The 17,059-nt window shown below is 49.0% G+C and overlaps 1 protein-coding gene across 1 annotated transcript in view; it reads left to right on the forward strand.

The window, feature by feature from the left end:
- The window catches only part of RNF165 (ring finger protein 165), a 46,004-nt gene extending 28,986 nt beyond the window's left edge, over nt 1–17,018 (forward strand). The window contains exons 2-8 of the mRNA XM_031059649.1: nt 4,800–5,109; nt 7,019–7,144; nt 11,565–11,694; nt 12,696–12,800; nt 13,321–13,416; nt 14,543–14,649; nt 15,769–17,018. Coding sequence (XP_030915509.1) covers nt 4,800–5,109; nt 7,019–7,144; nt 11,565–11,694; nt 12,696–12,800; nt 13,321–13,416; nt 14,543–14,649; nt 15,769–15,886 — 992 coding nt within the window. The 3' untranslated portion in view covers nt 15,887–17,018. The remainder of the gene's footprint in view (nt 1–4,799; nt 5,110–7,018; nt 7,145–11,564; nt 11,695–12,695; nt 12,801–13,320; nt 13,417–14,542; nt 14,650–15,768) is intronic.
- The last annotated feature ends 41 nt before the right edge of the window (nt 17,019–17,059 follow it).

The raw sequence follows: 17,059 nt of genomic DNA on the forward strand, positions 1-17,059 counted from the left end.
GGAATTACTCAAGGCACCAGGAGCATAGCAGTCAGCCTCATGCAGGGGGCTGGCCCTCTCATCCCAACCAGCAGGCTGGGCACAGCAAAAGGTGTTTCCAGGCTGGCCTTGGGTCAAAAGCCTATCTAGGGCTGGTGAGGGCTTTACTGGCTCTGTGGACTTCCCTGAAAATCTTCCCTAGAGATATTAAAGAGCTGGACAAAACCCTGAGTAATGTGTTCAGTCCTGCCTGAGCAGGAGGATTGGACTACATGATCTCCAGTGGTCCTTCCAATCTTAATTGTGGGACTTTGTAATTGTCTCTTGGGCTGGAGAAAGCAAGTGCTTGGACATGGAGGGTAAACCATAAAAACATCCAAGATCTGGCTAATCTCTCTTCCTGCAAAATCAAAGTATCCCAATGGAAGTGGAGAATCCTTCTGTGGTATGACAAGCAAAACTTGAGCTGATTAAGCTGAAAGAAAGTCTCTGCCTTGCTGATCCCAGAGCAACATTGCCTTCATATGGGCACCACTGGGCAGGTGATGGGGAGCTAGGATCCTGGAGGATGCAGTGAGTGGCTCTGGAGCACGATAGGCACACTCTGCATCCTCATTGTCTTTGCTGTGGATGTGTCCCCAAAGCTTGGCTAATGAAAGTGTCAGCTCTGCCCTTGCAGTGGGGAGTGAAAACAAAAGCTGGAACGTGGTATCAGGACTTGGTTTTAGTCATGGATTAGTCTCTGGTGTGGCAGACATTGCTATCCAGGCAAACAGCAGATGAAATCTGTGAATTCAATTTTCTTGAAGTGTCTTATGGGCAATGCTTATGCTTGTTGGTGTCAATGCAAGTGTGATCTAGGACCACACTTGTGGCTTGGAAAAGAGGGAGAAGACTTTGTGCTAGCAAAGTAATCACTAATAGAGCTTCTGGGTCTCCACAACTCCCTGAAAGCAGGGGGCAGCCACGTGGGGGTTGGGCTCTGCTCCCAGGGAACAAGGGATAGGATGAGAGGAAATGGCCTTGAGCTGTTCCAGGAGAGGTTTAGGTTGAATATTGGGAAAAGTTTCTTCACAGAAAGTGTGGTCTGGCTCTGGAGGAGGCATTCAGGGAAGTGGTGGAGTCCCCACTTCTGGAAGTGTTCAATAGTCATGTGAATGTGGCACCTGGGGGCAAGGGTTGAACACAATGACTCTGAGTTAATGACCTCTCTGATCTTGGAGAATTCTTCCAACCTTAACAATCCTGTGATTCTCTGACACTGCTAATGTGTGAACCTCTGTGGAATTCAAAGGGATGAGTGCTTTTGGTGTTGATTTTGGTGGGTTACCTGGACAAGGATGCTCAGCTCATGTTTGCAGGGTGACACTGCATTTACCTTGTATACACCAGACCAAAATGTGGGCTGGGAAAGCAACCCCCGCCAGGGCCCTTTGCATCTAGATGCAATGAGCAGGAGAAGGTAAACTCAAAAATAACTAACTTTAAAATGTAATGTTCTGTTTTGAGCTGTTATTTGTTTGCCAGGGCTTTCTGGGGCTCACCAGCACCCTGCTTAGTGAGGACTGGCTCTTTGTTTTGCAGACTGGCTTGGTTATGCCAGCAGTGTAATTGGATAACTGCTAATAAGCATAGGATTGCTGAAGTATTCCCCAAAGTCTTTGCTTTGCTGTAAAAATCCTCATCAGCAATTGGATTAGTTGAAGAGAATGAACAATTACTACGTAGGGTAATGTGTTATGTTAAGACAAATTGATGGGTTTTATTTAATCATATGGTCTCGGTCACATCTTGATGGTGTTATTCCTATGAAGAGAAATGCATCACTGCACCAGTAGGCACTAGCAAAAAATAGTGAAAAATGCTTTATTTAATTAATTAATTCCTAAAGATAAGGCTAATTGACTCTGAACCAAAATGAGTCAGGCTTTTGCTTTCAGATAGGTTAGCTCTGTGTATCTTCCTGCACACATACCACAGATAAAGTTTGTGTGTTCTGGACCTTGGGAAAGTGCATGACTGAGTTCCTCTCAAGGACTGTCTTTGTATGAGAAGCAAAATCAAAATCAAAACCATGACCAGCTGATCTGCCCACCTGGTGCTCTCTAGTTCAGCATGGCTCTGGCATCAAAGGCCCTCCAGACATTTAACTGAGTTAAGGGCTCCCACAACTCAGTAAAAGCTGGGAATCGCTGGCTGAGGTTACACCAAGCATTGAGAGACCAGAGAGTCACAGCAGATGACAGACAGGCTTTCTCTGCTTTACTTATGTGCTAGAGAATGTGTCCCAGGAAATGTGGGGGAGTCTCCCTGGCTTTCACTGTCTGGTGTGGCCCTAAGACGTTTTTGTCTGGAATACAGCTGAACCTCAGCGTGGTGGCACAGGTTGGAGCGTTGGCGTGTGCAGAGGGTTTGGCACTTTCACCTGCTCTCACACCTTGTTTGCAGGCCTGCACAGTGCCTCGCCTGTGACCTGCTGCAGCCTGGGAGAGCACACGGCCATCAGAGGCTGAGCAATTCACCATGAGTTCCTCGCAGCAGCCAAGAGGCTTCTCCTCACAATTCCCTTCAGCAGTAGGCCAGGGGGAGTGCAGGATCCCCATTCATTACGCAGCTTTAACCTCTTTGTCGTGAATTTGGGCCAGGCCATCAGCAACAAATACAACTTGCAGGGAAACAGGGTATGTGAGTGGCTCTTTGGCCTGGGTTTGCAGCTCTGTCACTGCAGAGCAGCAGGTCTGATCCCACCACCTCTGGTCTTAATTAATATCGTGGTCGAATCATGCTGTTATCTGACAGCAGGGGAAATTATCACCTCAAGAAGCACTGCTGTGGGTGGCACATATTGTGTAACCTGCTCTCTCTCTGAGGGGCACTGTGGAGGATTAGTTTGCATTTAAGAGATGCTGTGTGTAATTACGCACAGTTTTGCAAACCTATCAATTTCTGATAGGCCCTCTCCTGTTGTTTCTCCTGCTGTCACCTGGCTTGCTCAGGCTCCCTGAGCTGGTGTGATGGACTGGCCCTGCCTGCCAGGGAGATGTGAGCAGAAGGGAGCTGGGTGAAGAATGCATGATGCACATGCTTGTGCTTTGGGATGAAATAGTTTCTCTTGACGCTGTTGTTCTGGGATGTTTTGTACCATTCACAAAGATTAAAGCAGAAAGAAGAAGATGGGGTGCTCAGAACACTGTAAAAAGGAAGGTGTCCCATCCTGGGGTTTATCCTCAGCAAAGAGACATCTCTAATAGCCTCAGTCGAGTCCCATCCTTCATTTCTGAATCGACTATTTCCCCAGTTAAAGAGCCAAAAGTTTTGCATGGTGCCTGTAAATGCTCCAGGAATGTAGGAATTAACAGGCCAGACTGGGCCAAGGGCCTGTCCAAGCTAGGATCTTGAGCAAGGTACAAGCCAGTGCCAGATGTTTTGCAAAATGCCTCCACTATGGATATCTTTCACACCTCATTTCTTCCTCATTCCCATCAGTTTCATGGCTGGTCCTATAGCATTCCATGTTGTGTTTACAGCAGCTGCTCTCTCCCTGCCTGCAGCCCATGAGGACGTGTTGTTGAAGGATCTCAGCAAACACACAGGGCCTCCATCCCTGCTCTGAGAGGGGGAAGTTGTCTCACTCATGTCCTGAAGTCAGTGTGAGGCAGTTTTTTAGAGCAGATATTATTTCCTTGCCTATGAGACAGTTTTAGGGAGGCAAAGAAATTACTTGCAGGAAAAGTCTGTAATTCAGGGAAAACACTTGAAACTTCTGTGAGATAATGTACAGAACCCAAATATTTTAGAAAACAGGTTTTGTTGTTTATTTCCTTTTCTAGAGTGTTTGAGTCTATATCACAGAATGGTTTGTATTGGAAAGGACCTTTAAAGGTCATCTAGTCCAACCCTGCAGCCATGGGCAGGGACATCTCTCACTAGACAAAGTTGCTCCAAACCTCATCCAACCTGGCCTCAAACACTTCCAAGAAGGATGCATCCATGTCTTTTTTGGGCAATCTGTGCCAGGGCCCCACCACCCCCAGCACAAAAAATGTCTTCCTCCTATCTAGGCTGAATCTCCTCTCTTTTTGTTTAAAACCATCACTCCCTTTTCTATCTCCAAAGGCTCTGTTAAGACTTTTTTTCTTTTTCTGTTTAAGACAGGAAAGCCAAAACAAGCTCAAAGCAGTTTTCATCAGTATACACTTTAACTTGGAGCCAAAACAGGACTTTGAACCCAAACCTATGTTTTGGCTCCAGCATTTTCTTGGATAAGAAACACCGTTAGTCAAAACTAGCACTTTTTCTTGTAATTGGCTTTAACTTGTTCCCTTTTACTTGTATTTTTTTAAAAACATTTTGCAAGTCCTGAGTGGTGCTCTGCCCTGCCCACTGCCCTGTGACTGCTGTGTGTGGTTATTAATTGTTATGGTGTTGTTTTGGGTCTCAGGATGAGGTGGGAGATGAGAATTGACTCCAAGTTCCCAGAAGGTTGATTTATTATTTTATGATATCATATTAAAAGAAAATTATATACTAAAACTATACTAAAGAAAGGAGGCATCAGAAGTCTAGCAAAGAATGATAATAAAAAACCTGTGACTGACTCAGAGAGCCCAACACAGCTGTGATTGGCTATTAATTAAAAACAATTCACACATTGGGTAAGCAATTCTCCAAATCACATTCCAAAGGAGCAAAACATGGATAAGCTGAAGCTTCCCAGCTTCCCAGGAGAAAACAGCTGAAGCTTCTCAGGAGAAAAAATCCCGGCGAAGAGATTTTTTCTGAAAATACGTCAGTGACCGCCGTGTGCTCTTCTCTTCCAGGTGCTCCCTTTCAAAGGTCTCAGCATCCCCATGCTACCTCCTGCCGGCACTTCCACCTGGGTCCCCAGCCTCAGCTCTCGGCCGACTTCGCCCTGCCTCACGCGGTGCAGTCGCAGCCGGGGCTGGCTCCCCACATGGCCCCCGCGCACCAGCACAGCGGCGCCCTGCACCAGCCCCTGCCGCCCGTGCCCGCCCTGCCCTTCCAAGACGTGGCCGGGCCCTCCTTCCTACCTCAGGCGCTTCACCAGCAATACCTCCTCCAGCAGCAGCTCCTCGAGGCGCAGCACCGCCGGCTCATGCCCCATCCCAGGTAAGGGCATCCCCAAGGATGTGGAGGAGCCGCGCCAACCGCGCGTCACCTATGGAGCTGCAGCCATGCTGGTGGGGTTGGGTTTTCATCTCCAGCTCGCCTGTGTGCACTGAAAATGCATCCACCAGAAGGGTAGGCTGCACCTGAAGGTGTGCCCTTCCTGTGGGGATCCCTGCTGTGCCCATCTGGTGTGTCCCGTTATTGTCACTCCTGGGAGAATCATGGTGGTGTTGCCGGGGGCCTTTCCAGTCTCTGCATGCGTGAGCTGCCTCCTCATAGCTGCTGTTTCAAACCCATGCATGCCCACCTGCCTCATCAGGTCATGCACATGGAGGTCGTGCTGCTCAGGGTTTGGTGGGCTTTCTGTCTCTGTGAGGGAATGATGCCACTGACCTGCAGCACACTGTGTCACAGAGAGCATCCTAAATCCACATTGAGCTGACAGACGCAGACAGAATTGCTGTAACTCAGCAGAGATGGAAATGAATGCCTGGCCTTGTCTTGATTGTGTTTCAAGAGAGAGGAGTGATTTTTTTTGGAAACATATGGAAGCTATTTGTGGGTTGTACCCATGGATCAAGAATCAGAGGATGAGACTTTGCAATGATGCTTCATTTGGAAAGAATGCTATGGATAGCAAATCCTTTCTTTCCGTGTCCTTTCTGTCTGAAAATTGTGTGTTCTTCTCATCATTGTTTTGTTATGCATAAACTGGATTTTAGGTGGGTTTAATGATTAGCTAATAATTGGGTAGCAAGCATGTTCCAGGCTGAGAAACTGATGATACAAGTGTTTATCTCAGTCATAAGCTGAATTCAAATAAAAGCACAGAGCACAATTCCATGCAGAACCTGCTTTGGTAAATGCTGTCAGTGTTGTATTTGCAAGTGAGCTGTAGTGTGGAAGAAGGCAGGAACCTCTTGCCCAGTCCCAGTGCTTGTCTCTGAAAGCTGCAGTGGAGCAGGATGTCAGAACCCTTACAGGTGTGGGGCAGGAGGTCCCAGTAATGGGGGTATGGGTTCTGCCTTTGAGAGTGAAGCCTCTGAGCTGAGGCTGCATGAAAAGTTATTTACCTGGCAGTCCCCTGCTCCATTTGCCCTAGTTTTTTCCTGAAGATTTTCTTTGTGATGGTTCCGCTGGCCAGGAAGCAAAGAGTAGGAGCCTGTCTGTAATGCAAATCCTGCTTGTGCATCCTCCTTGTCTCTTGCCAAATGTGGACATTGATCCAGCAGCACACGCACTTTCCCTGAGTAGTTCAAATAAGCAATAATCATGAGACTCAAATCCCTAGAAAAACCTTGCTGTATTTTCTAGCACTTTCTTTTCCCTGCCTGCAATGGCAGCAGAGCAGAGGGAGAAGGACCTGGAGCCCAGCCTGGCCCGTCCATCATCCAAAGAAATGTTGGCAAAGGCCAGTGAGAGTAAATTCTGCTTTCAGTCACTCGTGAGTAATCTGGTTATGAATGAGGTTCCCCAGGAGTTTATGGACTGCACGGGAGATGAGACAACCTGCAGCTTCTTTATGATGATGGATCACAGCTGGAGCAGGGGCACGTTTTACTTGGTGTGTTGTTTATGGGGCCGACTGCAGCAGGAAAGGAAATAGTGCAAACTGCACAAAGCTGCTGAGAAGTTGTTTGGCTTCCCCTCCTTCTCTGCACGTTGCCAGCAAATAGCATCTCCTGCAAACTGAGCATATCTGGGTGCCACAGGGCCTGAAAGGGGATTGCTACATGATGGCTGAGGGAATGACAGCCCTGGGTTCCCCTTCCACTTAGACCTGCTTGGAGTGCTTGGATTTGGACACCTGTCCACAAGCCCAGCCTTTGGGGGTTGCCCATGGGTTCCTGACAGGAATTGCAGTGCCCAGGTGTGCCTGACCCTGCCTGTTGCTGCTCTCCTCCTGCAGGCGGGCCCAAGAGCGCATGTCTGTCCAGCCTCACCGCCTACACCCCAGCTTCGACTTCAGCCACCAACTGCAGACTCCACAACCCATGGGCCCCCAGCCCAGGTATCTGGCAGAGGGCACGGACTGGTGAGTGATCCCCATTTCACTCCTGCATCCATTGAGGTGTTTAAAAAGTCCTGGGAAGGCTGCGGGTTTTGGGGAACGCCACCAGGGATCGCGGTGTTGGTGAGAGCTAACGAGCCAGCTCAGTGGTTGTGGTGTGGGGAGTGTGCAGCGGGAAAACTCATCTCTGACAGGTCTGTGAGAGTGTGAAAGCCTCCTATATAAACAAATAATTGACTCATTTAGGTTGGAAAAGCTTTCTAAGACTGCAGAGAGCAACCATTCCCCAGCACAGCCAAGTCCACCACTGACCCATGTCCTCAAGTGCCACATTTTAAATCCCTGCAGGAGTGGGGACTCCAGCATTGCCCTGGGCAGCTGTGCCAGGGCTGGACAGCTCCTTGCATGAAGAAATTTTCCCTAGTAGGCAATCTAAACTTCCCCTGGCAGAACTTGAGGCAATTCCCTCTTCTCCTGTCCCTTCTATCCTAGGAGAAGATCCTGCTCCCCCCCATCTGTCCCCTCCTGTCAGGAGTTGTGCAGAGCCACAAGATCCCCCCTGAGCCTCCTTTTCTCCAGGCTGAGACCCTTTCCAGCTCCCTAAGTTGCTCTTCATCAGACTTGTGCTCCATTCCCTTCCCCAGCTCCATTGCCCCCCTTTAGGAATACTCCATTTTTGTTGCTCATACCTTTTCACCTACAGATTAATAGTGAAGCCAAGCATCTTTATGCTGTAGGGCACAGAGAGTGGTTTTTTCCTGTAGACCACTGTCTGCCTGAACTAGACTCTTTGCTGTCCTTCAGGCACTCAAAACCCAGTGCCCATAATATTTTCTGTGGTCCAAATTAGGGAGCACCATGCTACCCTGCCATGCAGAGTGGTATGAATGGGGATTTGTTCATCATTCTCCAACTGCAGTGTTTAATACCCTGGAAAAGCTTTGCAAAGAATTGTTCATTTCATTTTCAGAGCAGGTTGAGAGCCCTTGAAGAGTTAATAAAGTATGGTAACCTGGTTGAAAGAATGAGAAAATAAAAACATTCTTCTGAGTAGCTGCTTGTAAGCTGAGCAAAGTCCATTCTGTGCACTGAATGGAAAAAATAGCATGTGAACTTGTAATTAAAGACAATCGCCATGTGTTTGCACAAGAGGACTGGAATAAAATGGCACAGGAAATCTTAATGATGGCATTTCCTAACATCTGAGCACTCCACTCTGCAAATGAAAAGTCCTTTTAACCCAGGGTTGTTGCTTTTTTCGCCCCTTCAGTGCATAATACACAATCTAAAATATGACCACATCCTTCTGCAATTTTCTTCTCAGGTGTTCCCATTATTGGGAATCCTGTGGGCTGAATGTGGTCAGGATGACATTTTTCAGATTGGTTTGCAAAGCAGTTCATGTACCATCTGGATAGAGCGATTCTTTCTGCCTCTCTTTCAGCTCAGAGTGCTTAATTATGATCATTAGAAGTATCTGATAAAGCATCACTAAGTGCCTTCCCCCCTCCCTCCTTTCCTCCCCTCTGTTGCTCCATAGCCTTATAAAACCCAAGGAGTGGGGGTGACGGAAACCATACAGGGTAAGCATAAGTTTGGGTGACTCACTTTCCCTTGGGGCACACGAAGAGTTTTGCCCAGTGACAAATACAAAAGCTCCCCTCCAATGTGTTACCCCTGGATGAGCAGCAGCAGCAGGGTTTTCTCCGAGGCTGTAGGTGGTGGGTGCTGCCACAGGAGGTGGAAGTGGGGATGGAGGAAAGATCTGAGGCTGTCTCAGACAGCCCAACTCCAACTGAAATCTTCTGGTGAGGAATAAACAAGCTCCCATTTGGTTCCTTAAATCATCTTCTGCACACACATGCAGTGATGACCATCCTACCTGTTTTATCTGGTGTTTTATCCTTCACTCCTTGGCTGTTTTTTGGCAGCCCATTTACCACAAGCATCACAGATCTTGGACCTTGCACCCGAGCACCAGGATGCTGTACACTTGTTCCTGTAGCATGGGCTAGAAAGTGATGGCTAGTTCCATTCTCCTTCAGCAGATGTGCTCTGCCTCTTCAGCCCCAAACCCTGGGAAAACACTGTTCTGTGCTCTGTTCTTCTTTGGACACATCTGTAGACCCAAAGCATCACCTCAGGAACCTCAAGAGCTGATTTTAAGTCTCTAGATGCACAAACAGTTCAGCAGTCCTGTTACTGCAGTTACCTGTGCAGTTTGATAATGACCATTCACCTTTGAGAGATGTTTTCAGTCCTTGATCTCAAAGCACTCTGTGAATTACCACATCTATTTCATAGACAGGGAACATGGGAAGGCAGAGAGGAAGTGGATCAAGGTCATGCATCAAGAAGGTGGCAGGGCTGAGAATGGACCCAGAGTCTCTTGATTTCCAATTCAGCCCTCCATCAACCTGCAAACAACCTTAAGCAATTGGGTAAAGATCCAAAATTGGGACACAGGAGCTGGAAAGTGCCAAGACCTGTGGATTCTCCCCCTGGTTGTGTTCCTGCCAGTTGCCTTCTGTGCTTCATCCTTGCCAGGTGTTGTCTGTCCAGCACATGGCTAACCAGAACCAGCAAAGGTAGTCCCTCAACTTAGAATCATAGAACTACAGAATATACTGAGTTGGAAGGGACCCATGAGTGTCATTGCATCCAGCCTGGTGTGGGTATTAGGGAGTTCTAGGGCACCGGTGCTGCTGCCTGGTGCACAGGCTGTTCTAGATGAAGGATTTCTGCATCTACTGTCCCTTCAGGGTCCCCATCTTCTGGGTGGTGAAAGCAGTTTCACAGCTGCTGAAGGACACATCTGGGCTGCTCCCAAGAAGGTGTGGTACCCACTGATGCTGTCCTCTGTGAAGGGGAGGAGAAGTTGGAGGCTGAAATAGGAAACCACCCTTTAATTAGCTTTTCTTTGGGAAATGTGAAGACAATTGTTATTAGAGCAATGGATTTTGTAATGCTGATAAAGTGAATGATGTTCAAAGCACTCATTTGCCGAGTGACTCTTGGGGCGGAGAGAATGGGGATCAGCTAATTGGATTAGAGCTGGAGATGCTACATCGGCCCCCTCCCACTCCCTCCACATGGTGTGGTAGTGGTGGGGCTGTAGTTTGTCTCCGTGTGTTGGATTGAGCAGAGCTGTGATGTTTGATGGCATCTTGGTTATGACAAGTCCAGGGATTGAGCTGGGTTAGCTTTGTGGAGGGTAACAGTGCTCAGATTCACCAAGCTGAGCTCCATCTCTGCTGTGTTCAGGCAAGCAGGGCCACCAGGGATGTCTTGCTCCGTTGGTGTTTGCCCTCTAGTTTTGTTTCATCCTTTCCTTCAGCTGCTTCATCCAGGGGCTTTTGATTTCCATTTCTTAAAGCCTTAAAATATTTTTTGCAAAAATCACAGCTCTGGAGTTCATAGAGTCATAGAATTCCAGAATGGTTTGGGTTGGACAAGACCTCAAAGATCATCTTGTTCCACCCCCTGCCATGGGCAGGGACACCTTCCACTGTCCCAGGCTGCTCCAAGCCCCATCCAGCCTGGCCTGGGACACTCCCAGGGATCCAGGGGCAGCCACAGCTGCTCTGGGCACCCTGGGCCAGGGCCTCACCACCCTCACACCTCAAACCCTCACCAGCCAGAGGCTGGATTCAGGCAAGGCTTAGTGTCCTTTGACTCCCCAAGTCCTGCCATGATCTGGGCTGGGAGGCCTCTAAGGAGAGCACGGGCACATCAAAAAAGCCCTCAGACAGTGCCCATCTAGCTTCTAAAAACTACCAGAAGCTTCTAAAAGCTACCATTTTTTTTAGTCCCTTGAGTAATTAACTGTATTCCTGCAAAACATTCAAAGCAAACTGTAATAGTTTGCAGCACTGGAAGATCCTGTCTGATCAGGTTGAGTTGCTGAGCCTGGGTATCCTTTTGAGCCACTAAAATGCTCTTGCTGTGAAATTAGCAGGGTCTGTCTGCACAGCTCTTGACCCCAAATAACTCAAATGCTACCTGACACAGAAACAACCCCTCACTCCTTCAAGGTGGCCTGGTGGGTGATTCCCAAATTGGAGGAAACTCCCTGCCAAGCCAAGCTGTACCATCTCCCCAGGCTGAGGATCAGCCCAGAGCTCAGCAGGGAGGTTTCCCTGTGAGTGGGCTCTGGTGTGGTGCCCAGTCCCCTGGAGCACAGCCAGACACTGAGAGCCATGTGTCCCTCCTGGTGCCCACAGGGAGGGCTCAGAAACAACCCCTCACTGCTTCAAGGTAGCCTGGTGGGTGACTCCCCAAACCGGAGGAAAGCCAAGCCAAGCTAAGCTGTACCATCTCCCCAGGCTGAGGAGCAGCCCAGAGCTCAGCAGGGAGGTTTCCCTGTGTGTGGGCTCTGGTGTGCTGCAGCCCCCTGGAGCACAAGCAGGCACTCAGAGCCACGTGTCCCTCCTGGTGCCCACAGGGACCTCAGCGTGGACGCGGGGCTGACCCACGCCCAGTTCCAGGTCCGGCCGGTGCCCCAGCCCTATCAGCATTACTTGGCCACTCCTCGGGTGCACCACTTCCCCAGAAGCACATCCTCAACCCAGGTGGTAAGTGAAACGCTCTTACTGAGAAATGTTTTATGCATTGTCTGCCAGAAAGCAGTCAAAATAAAGGCTGCTATCTTTCTATCACCTGTCTCCTGCAAATCCCACTTATCTCCGGCCGTGGGAGGGAGTGTCTGAAAGGATAATGTTGCATCACGGCACTGGATTAGAGAAAGAAAAGAAAAGCTTCAGCTGTTCTGGAAGGATTCGGTCCATTGCTTGCAGCACCATGTTCACAAGCTGGTCTGCAAAACATGGGCAGGATGTGAGAGACTCAGCAGTTAATATCAATAATATAATTAACACTGGAAGGAACTGTGGTCTCCCACGACTTTTTGCTTGCTGAAGGATTGGCAGTGGGTGACTGCCTTCCCTGGTGTCAGCCTCCAGGGCCATCCCTCATCAATCGTTGCTCTCTACGTCAGCTTTGGTGCCACCTGTAAAGGTTTTCATGACCTCTTGCACAGGTGGAGGTGGGATTGATGGGAACACAGGCTGGCTGGGGTAATTTTCCAACCCTCCTCTTAGCAGGGTGCTGTATTTGGAGCTAAGTCATGCCAACCATTGCTAATCCTTAAAACATCCCCAGAAATCCCATGAGGGTGCTTTTCCCTTGTGCTGTGTCAGACCCTGACACCTGTGTACTAAAGCAAGCCTTAAAAAAACCCTATCAAAGCTTGGATGAACAGAAATCCACCGATTTAAATGAAATAAAATTTCATTGTAATCTAATCCATGTTGGGAGTTTGGAACTATGATGCTATGGATGATATAGGAATTATTATAACAGTTTATTTTGAATGAGTGCACGTTCTTAGATATCATTTCTAGGAAATGTATTTGATAAAACCTCATTTTTTGTTATCAAAGGCTTAAATTGGTGAAAATGTCCATCTACTCCTTCAATTTGAATTTTTAAAGCATTAGATTTACATCAGGGCACACAAGGGTTTTCTGTAGGCAAGTATAGAGGTGGCTTTATTTTTCTCCCTCACTTTTTTCAGGTTGTTCATGAAATCAGAAATTACCCTTACCCTCAGCTTCAGCTGCTTGCTCTTCAGGGACTGAACCCAAGCAGGCACACATCCGCTGTGCGGGAGAGCTATGAAGTACGTATCTGGGGACTGGAATTATTAATTTTTAAAGTGCTGTGAATTTATGCAAGCTCTGCTATAAAGCTGTAAGACTGTTTTTTGTGGTGTGGTAGTTGCAATGAGTCTTTCATCAATTTTAGTAATAGCTGGGAAGTGATGGGGTTGAGTTTGGTTAAAGATGGTTCACTCCAAGGTGCCTGAGTCTGGCTTGGGTTGGCTCTGGCTCCTTTCATTTACGAACAAAGTGCTCCACATCTATGGGGTTTTGTTTCCCAGCCTGTCAGATGAAGCTCAGATCCCATCCTAATTTGTGAAATATTGGATATCCAGCTCTTTGCCTCGAGCTCTTAGTTATTACCCCAAGTGCCAGGGAGCAGCTCCATCATTACAGCATGGCTGATTTGGGGTTGATGGCCATTCCCACTGAGGAGAGGACAGGAGGGAGCCTCGGTTGCCAGCAGGTATGGCTGTGTGGTGGCACCTGGTGCCTTGGGAGCAGTGGGGATGGCGCTTTCCTGATGTTCCTGTGCCGCAGGAGCTGCTGCAGCTGGAGGACAGGCTGGGCAGTGTGAGCCGGGGCGCCGTCCAGAACACCATCGAGAGATTCACCTTCCCCCACAAGTACAAGAAGGTGAGTGCCCCAGAACACAGCACGGCTGCCAGCCCCTCTCACTCAGCCAGGGGCTGTGGGCACGGAGCAGGCAGCAGGAAGGACTTTGGTGGGTCACAATCCCACCGCAGCAGGGGTGCTTTAATTTCTTGCAGGACTCCTGGGGGCGGGAGCAGTGGCATAGCTCAGCTGCCTGTTTCTCACTTCTAGGCTAGGAAGCTGCGGGCCAAATTTTCAAAAGGGTCTCAACCTTCTCCCACCCAGCGGGTGCAATTTCCCCCCTGTCCGCACCTGGTAAGAAAGTGCACACCACCAAGGGGGCTTGGTGCATGCAAACCCGCCCCGTTCTGCATGCCAGCGGCGCTGCCCCGCGCCCGCTGTGAGGGCTCCATGTCGCTGGGAGCCTTCTTCTCCCCTGGCTTCACAAGGAGTGTCTCCTCTGTCGGAGCTGACCTCCCCACCCATGAGGAGATGGGCACATTTTTGGGTTGTGCTCAGTAGAAATTGGGAAGAATGCTTGTCTGGGTAGTAGTTTCTGGTGTCAGTCACTCCTGGCTGGAGGGTAGGGATGTTGCCTTGCCCAGGTTGGAAGTGAGGTAACTCCTGCGGCACTTGTCTCTCATTGCATCTCCAGTGAGCCCAGGAAAAGGATATGAATAGGAATGGATGTGTGGGGGAAGAGAAAAAGGGGCAGCTGACAGGATAAGCACGGCCCTGTGGTGCAGCTAGTGCTTGGGACTGGGCTAGTGGCCAAGCTGGCGTGGGGCACAGTGGCTGCCCTTCCTGGCAGTGGTGGCACCATGAGGTTTGGGGTCTCCCCAAGGAGAAGCCTTCAGCAAAGGAGACCATGGGGCCATCCCCACTGCAAGGAAGTGGTGGGGGGCTGTATTAGGGCAGCAGAGGACAGGCTGCTCCTTAGGGTACTGCCAACAGCCTCACTGCCACCAGCCTCAGGAGGAGACATGCCAACCTGCAGCATGTTGGTGGCACACTCATCTCGCTGGCTATTTTGGCTGGGCTGGCTTCCCCGAGCTGGAGGATCTGGCTGATAGATGGAGATCTCATTATTTATCTTACTGCAACTGCCCAAGCTTGGGAGAGCGTTAGAAGGGCAAGGTCTAACCAAATGTCTTTAATCTTGCTGCAGAGAAGACCACAGGAAGGCAAAGCTGAGCAAGACGATGGCGAGGAGTCAGATACCGACGAGAAATGCACAATCTGTCTGTCCATGCTTGAAGACGGAGAGGATGTCAGGTGAGAGCCTTCCATCTCCTCCTCTGCCTCTCAGTGCCATCTGAGTTGTGTTTATTTGGATTAATGTCTCTGTTCTTGTCCTGAGAAACTCACCTGGGCTGTTGTGGGGTCCAGGAACCCAAATGCTTTGCATGGACATTGGAATGGCCTGTAGACAGGAAGAGCCCTGCAGCAGTAATGGGCCAGGTTTTTATAGTGTTCCCTGGGTTTGGATCATCTGCTTCCAGGCTGTGCCAGCTGGCCAGGTGGCAAAGTGTCAGAGAAGGATAGGTTAGACTGATCTCTGACAACCGTCTGGAGCTTGGGGTCATCAACACCTGAGCCTCACAGATGACCAAAGTATGACAAAAAGCAGTGTTGGTGAGAAGTCCAGGAGAGTTGGGCTTGTGTCCGAGACACAGCTGCTTTATTGTAGAATAAGTAGGATTACTTTGCCCACATGGTCACAGAGAACCATCTCCAGCCAACAGAACTCCAGTTGTCTCTAAAAGACCTCCCAGGCTGCTCACTGGGTCCAATCTCTGCTTGTGACAGAGGATGGGGACAAGAAATGGCAAGGGGCTGAACTATCATGGTTGAAGGGACTGCAGGTGAGAAGTACCCAGGTCTGCTTCTCATCCTTAAATTCTCAAGAAAAGCTCTGATCCTTTTGCTGTTGGTTCTTGTGGTTCAAGGTTCCCCTGTATCACAGGGGTGACACATGGTGATGGCAGAGGTGATGTAGGTGAAATGTGACCAGGTGCCCTGGGGACACCCACGCAGGAATGGTGTGGGCCAACCTGACTGACACAACCATGAAGAGCTAAGAGGCTTTGGAGTATAACCTTGCTCCTGAAAGATTAAAAATTAGCAGCCAGCACAATTAATAACTGGAACAACTCAGTTCAGGATGATCTGGGGGAGTTTCTAATAGGCCAAGGAGGATGCTATCTCCAGCCCACTGCCCTGTGTGAACTGACATGGCTGGGAAAGGCTGCTAGACCTTAGTGGCAATGGTGTCACCACAGGAATGTTTCCCCTGTTCAAAGCAGCCCCAGATGCTGTTTTTCATCTCTTTTTGGTCCCTTGGACCTCCTCCACCCTAACCCCTAAAAACCAGTGGTGTTTTTCTCTCTGCAGGCGGTTGCCCTGTATGCATCTCTTTCACCAAGTGTGCGTGGACCAGTGGCTGGCCACCAGCAAGAAGTGCCCGATCTGCAGGGTGGACATTGAAACACAGCTCGGCTCGGACAGCTGAAAAGACTGGCTGGACACACCATTTTCCTTACCAGGTCGTATGGCCATAAACCCTTGCAGCGAAATTTTTTGCCTTCTGAGCCATTTGATTGAGAGGGGAAGTCTGCAGGCATGGTAGTGAGGAGAAGGAGGAGGTGATACAATATCTAGCAGTAGGAGATGTTGCACATATATGCAGGATACAGGCCCAGTGAAAGGGAGCTGGCATTCCCGGAGCTCAGAGACCCCGTGCTGCAGAAGATTTTAGTGTTGAATATGAAGGAACTAGTTGTGGTTAGTCCGGCCTGTCAATCCTGCTTTTCATGGGGATTGTATATATACCTCTCAAATATGTAGAAACATGTTAGGGGTCCTTTAGCTATTTCTATGGATGGCAGCTGGAGCATGTTAGCTTAAGAAATGTTGTGTTTGATGCCCTACTCATCTTGTGGTGGACATGTTGCTGTTACCTAATTTGCACCAAATATTTTTTCATAGATTCCTTATTTTGGTGCCTGATTAATACATTGCAGAGGGGGAATAAAGAGGTCAAACATCCCCATCCTCGGGGTGGGGGAAAGAGGAGAAAAAGCAAATCCTGTTTACAGTCAGAAGGGTTTGTGCTCTTTGCCTCAGCCGCGTGTGCTTCTTTCCCTTGCATTTACAGTGTGTTGCAAATTTAGAGAAGCTTAATAAAAATAAAAATTGGGGATAAAATGAACGAAGCAATAGGGAAAAGCTTCGTTCCTGCTTGTCTGCTGGTGCTGGACACTTTCTGTAGCGGCACAGTATTTGAGTAGATGCTGTTTCTTTGCTTTCTGTATTTTAACAAAGTAGCTTGTCATATCAAAATCCAAGGAAGTTCTGTCTACATGATTGCAATTGTCCGTGATGCTTTCTTCTGTGAGCTGTGTGGCGTGTTGGCTTCGCCAGCACTGCTCCAAAGTGATGGTTACGCGAGCCGGCGCCTTCCGCTGTTCTTTGGGGCGTGACAACGCCAGAGAGGTGCCAAGAGGTGCAAAACGTTGACTCTCCTCCCATTGCCAAAGCATCTCTTAATAAGGGGACAGAAGAGAACTCGATGCTCACAAGAGACTGCTCAGACCATGAACCCTTGGTCGTGGGAGGGGAAGGCAGGGTGGAGGTGGGGCTGCCACTTTTGGGAGCCGTGTCCCGCCCCAAAGCGTGTGTGGCT

Source organism: Geospiza fortis, unplaced genomic scaffold (genome assembly GCF_000277835.1).
Source record: "Geospiza fortis unplaced genomic scaffold, GeoFor_1.0 scaffold488, whole genome shotgun sequence".
Classification (NCBI taxonomy): domain Eukaryota; kingdom Metazoa; phylum Chordata; class Aves; order Passeriformes; family Thraupidae; genus Geospiza; species Geospiza fortis.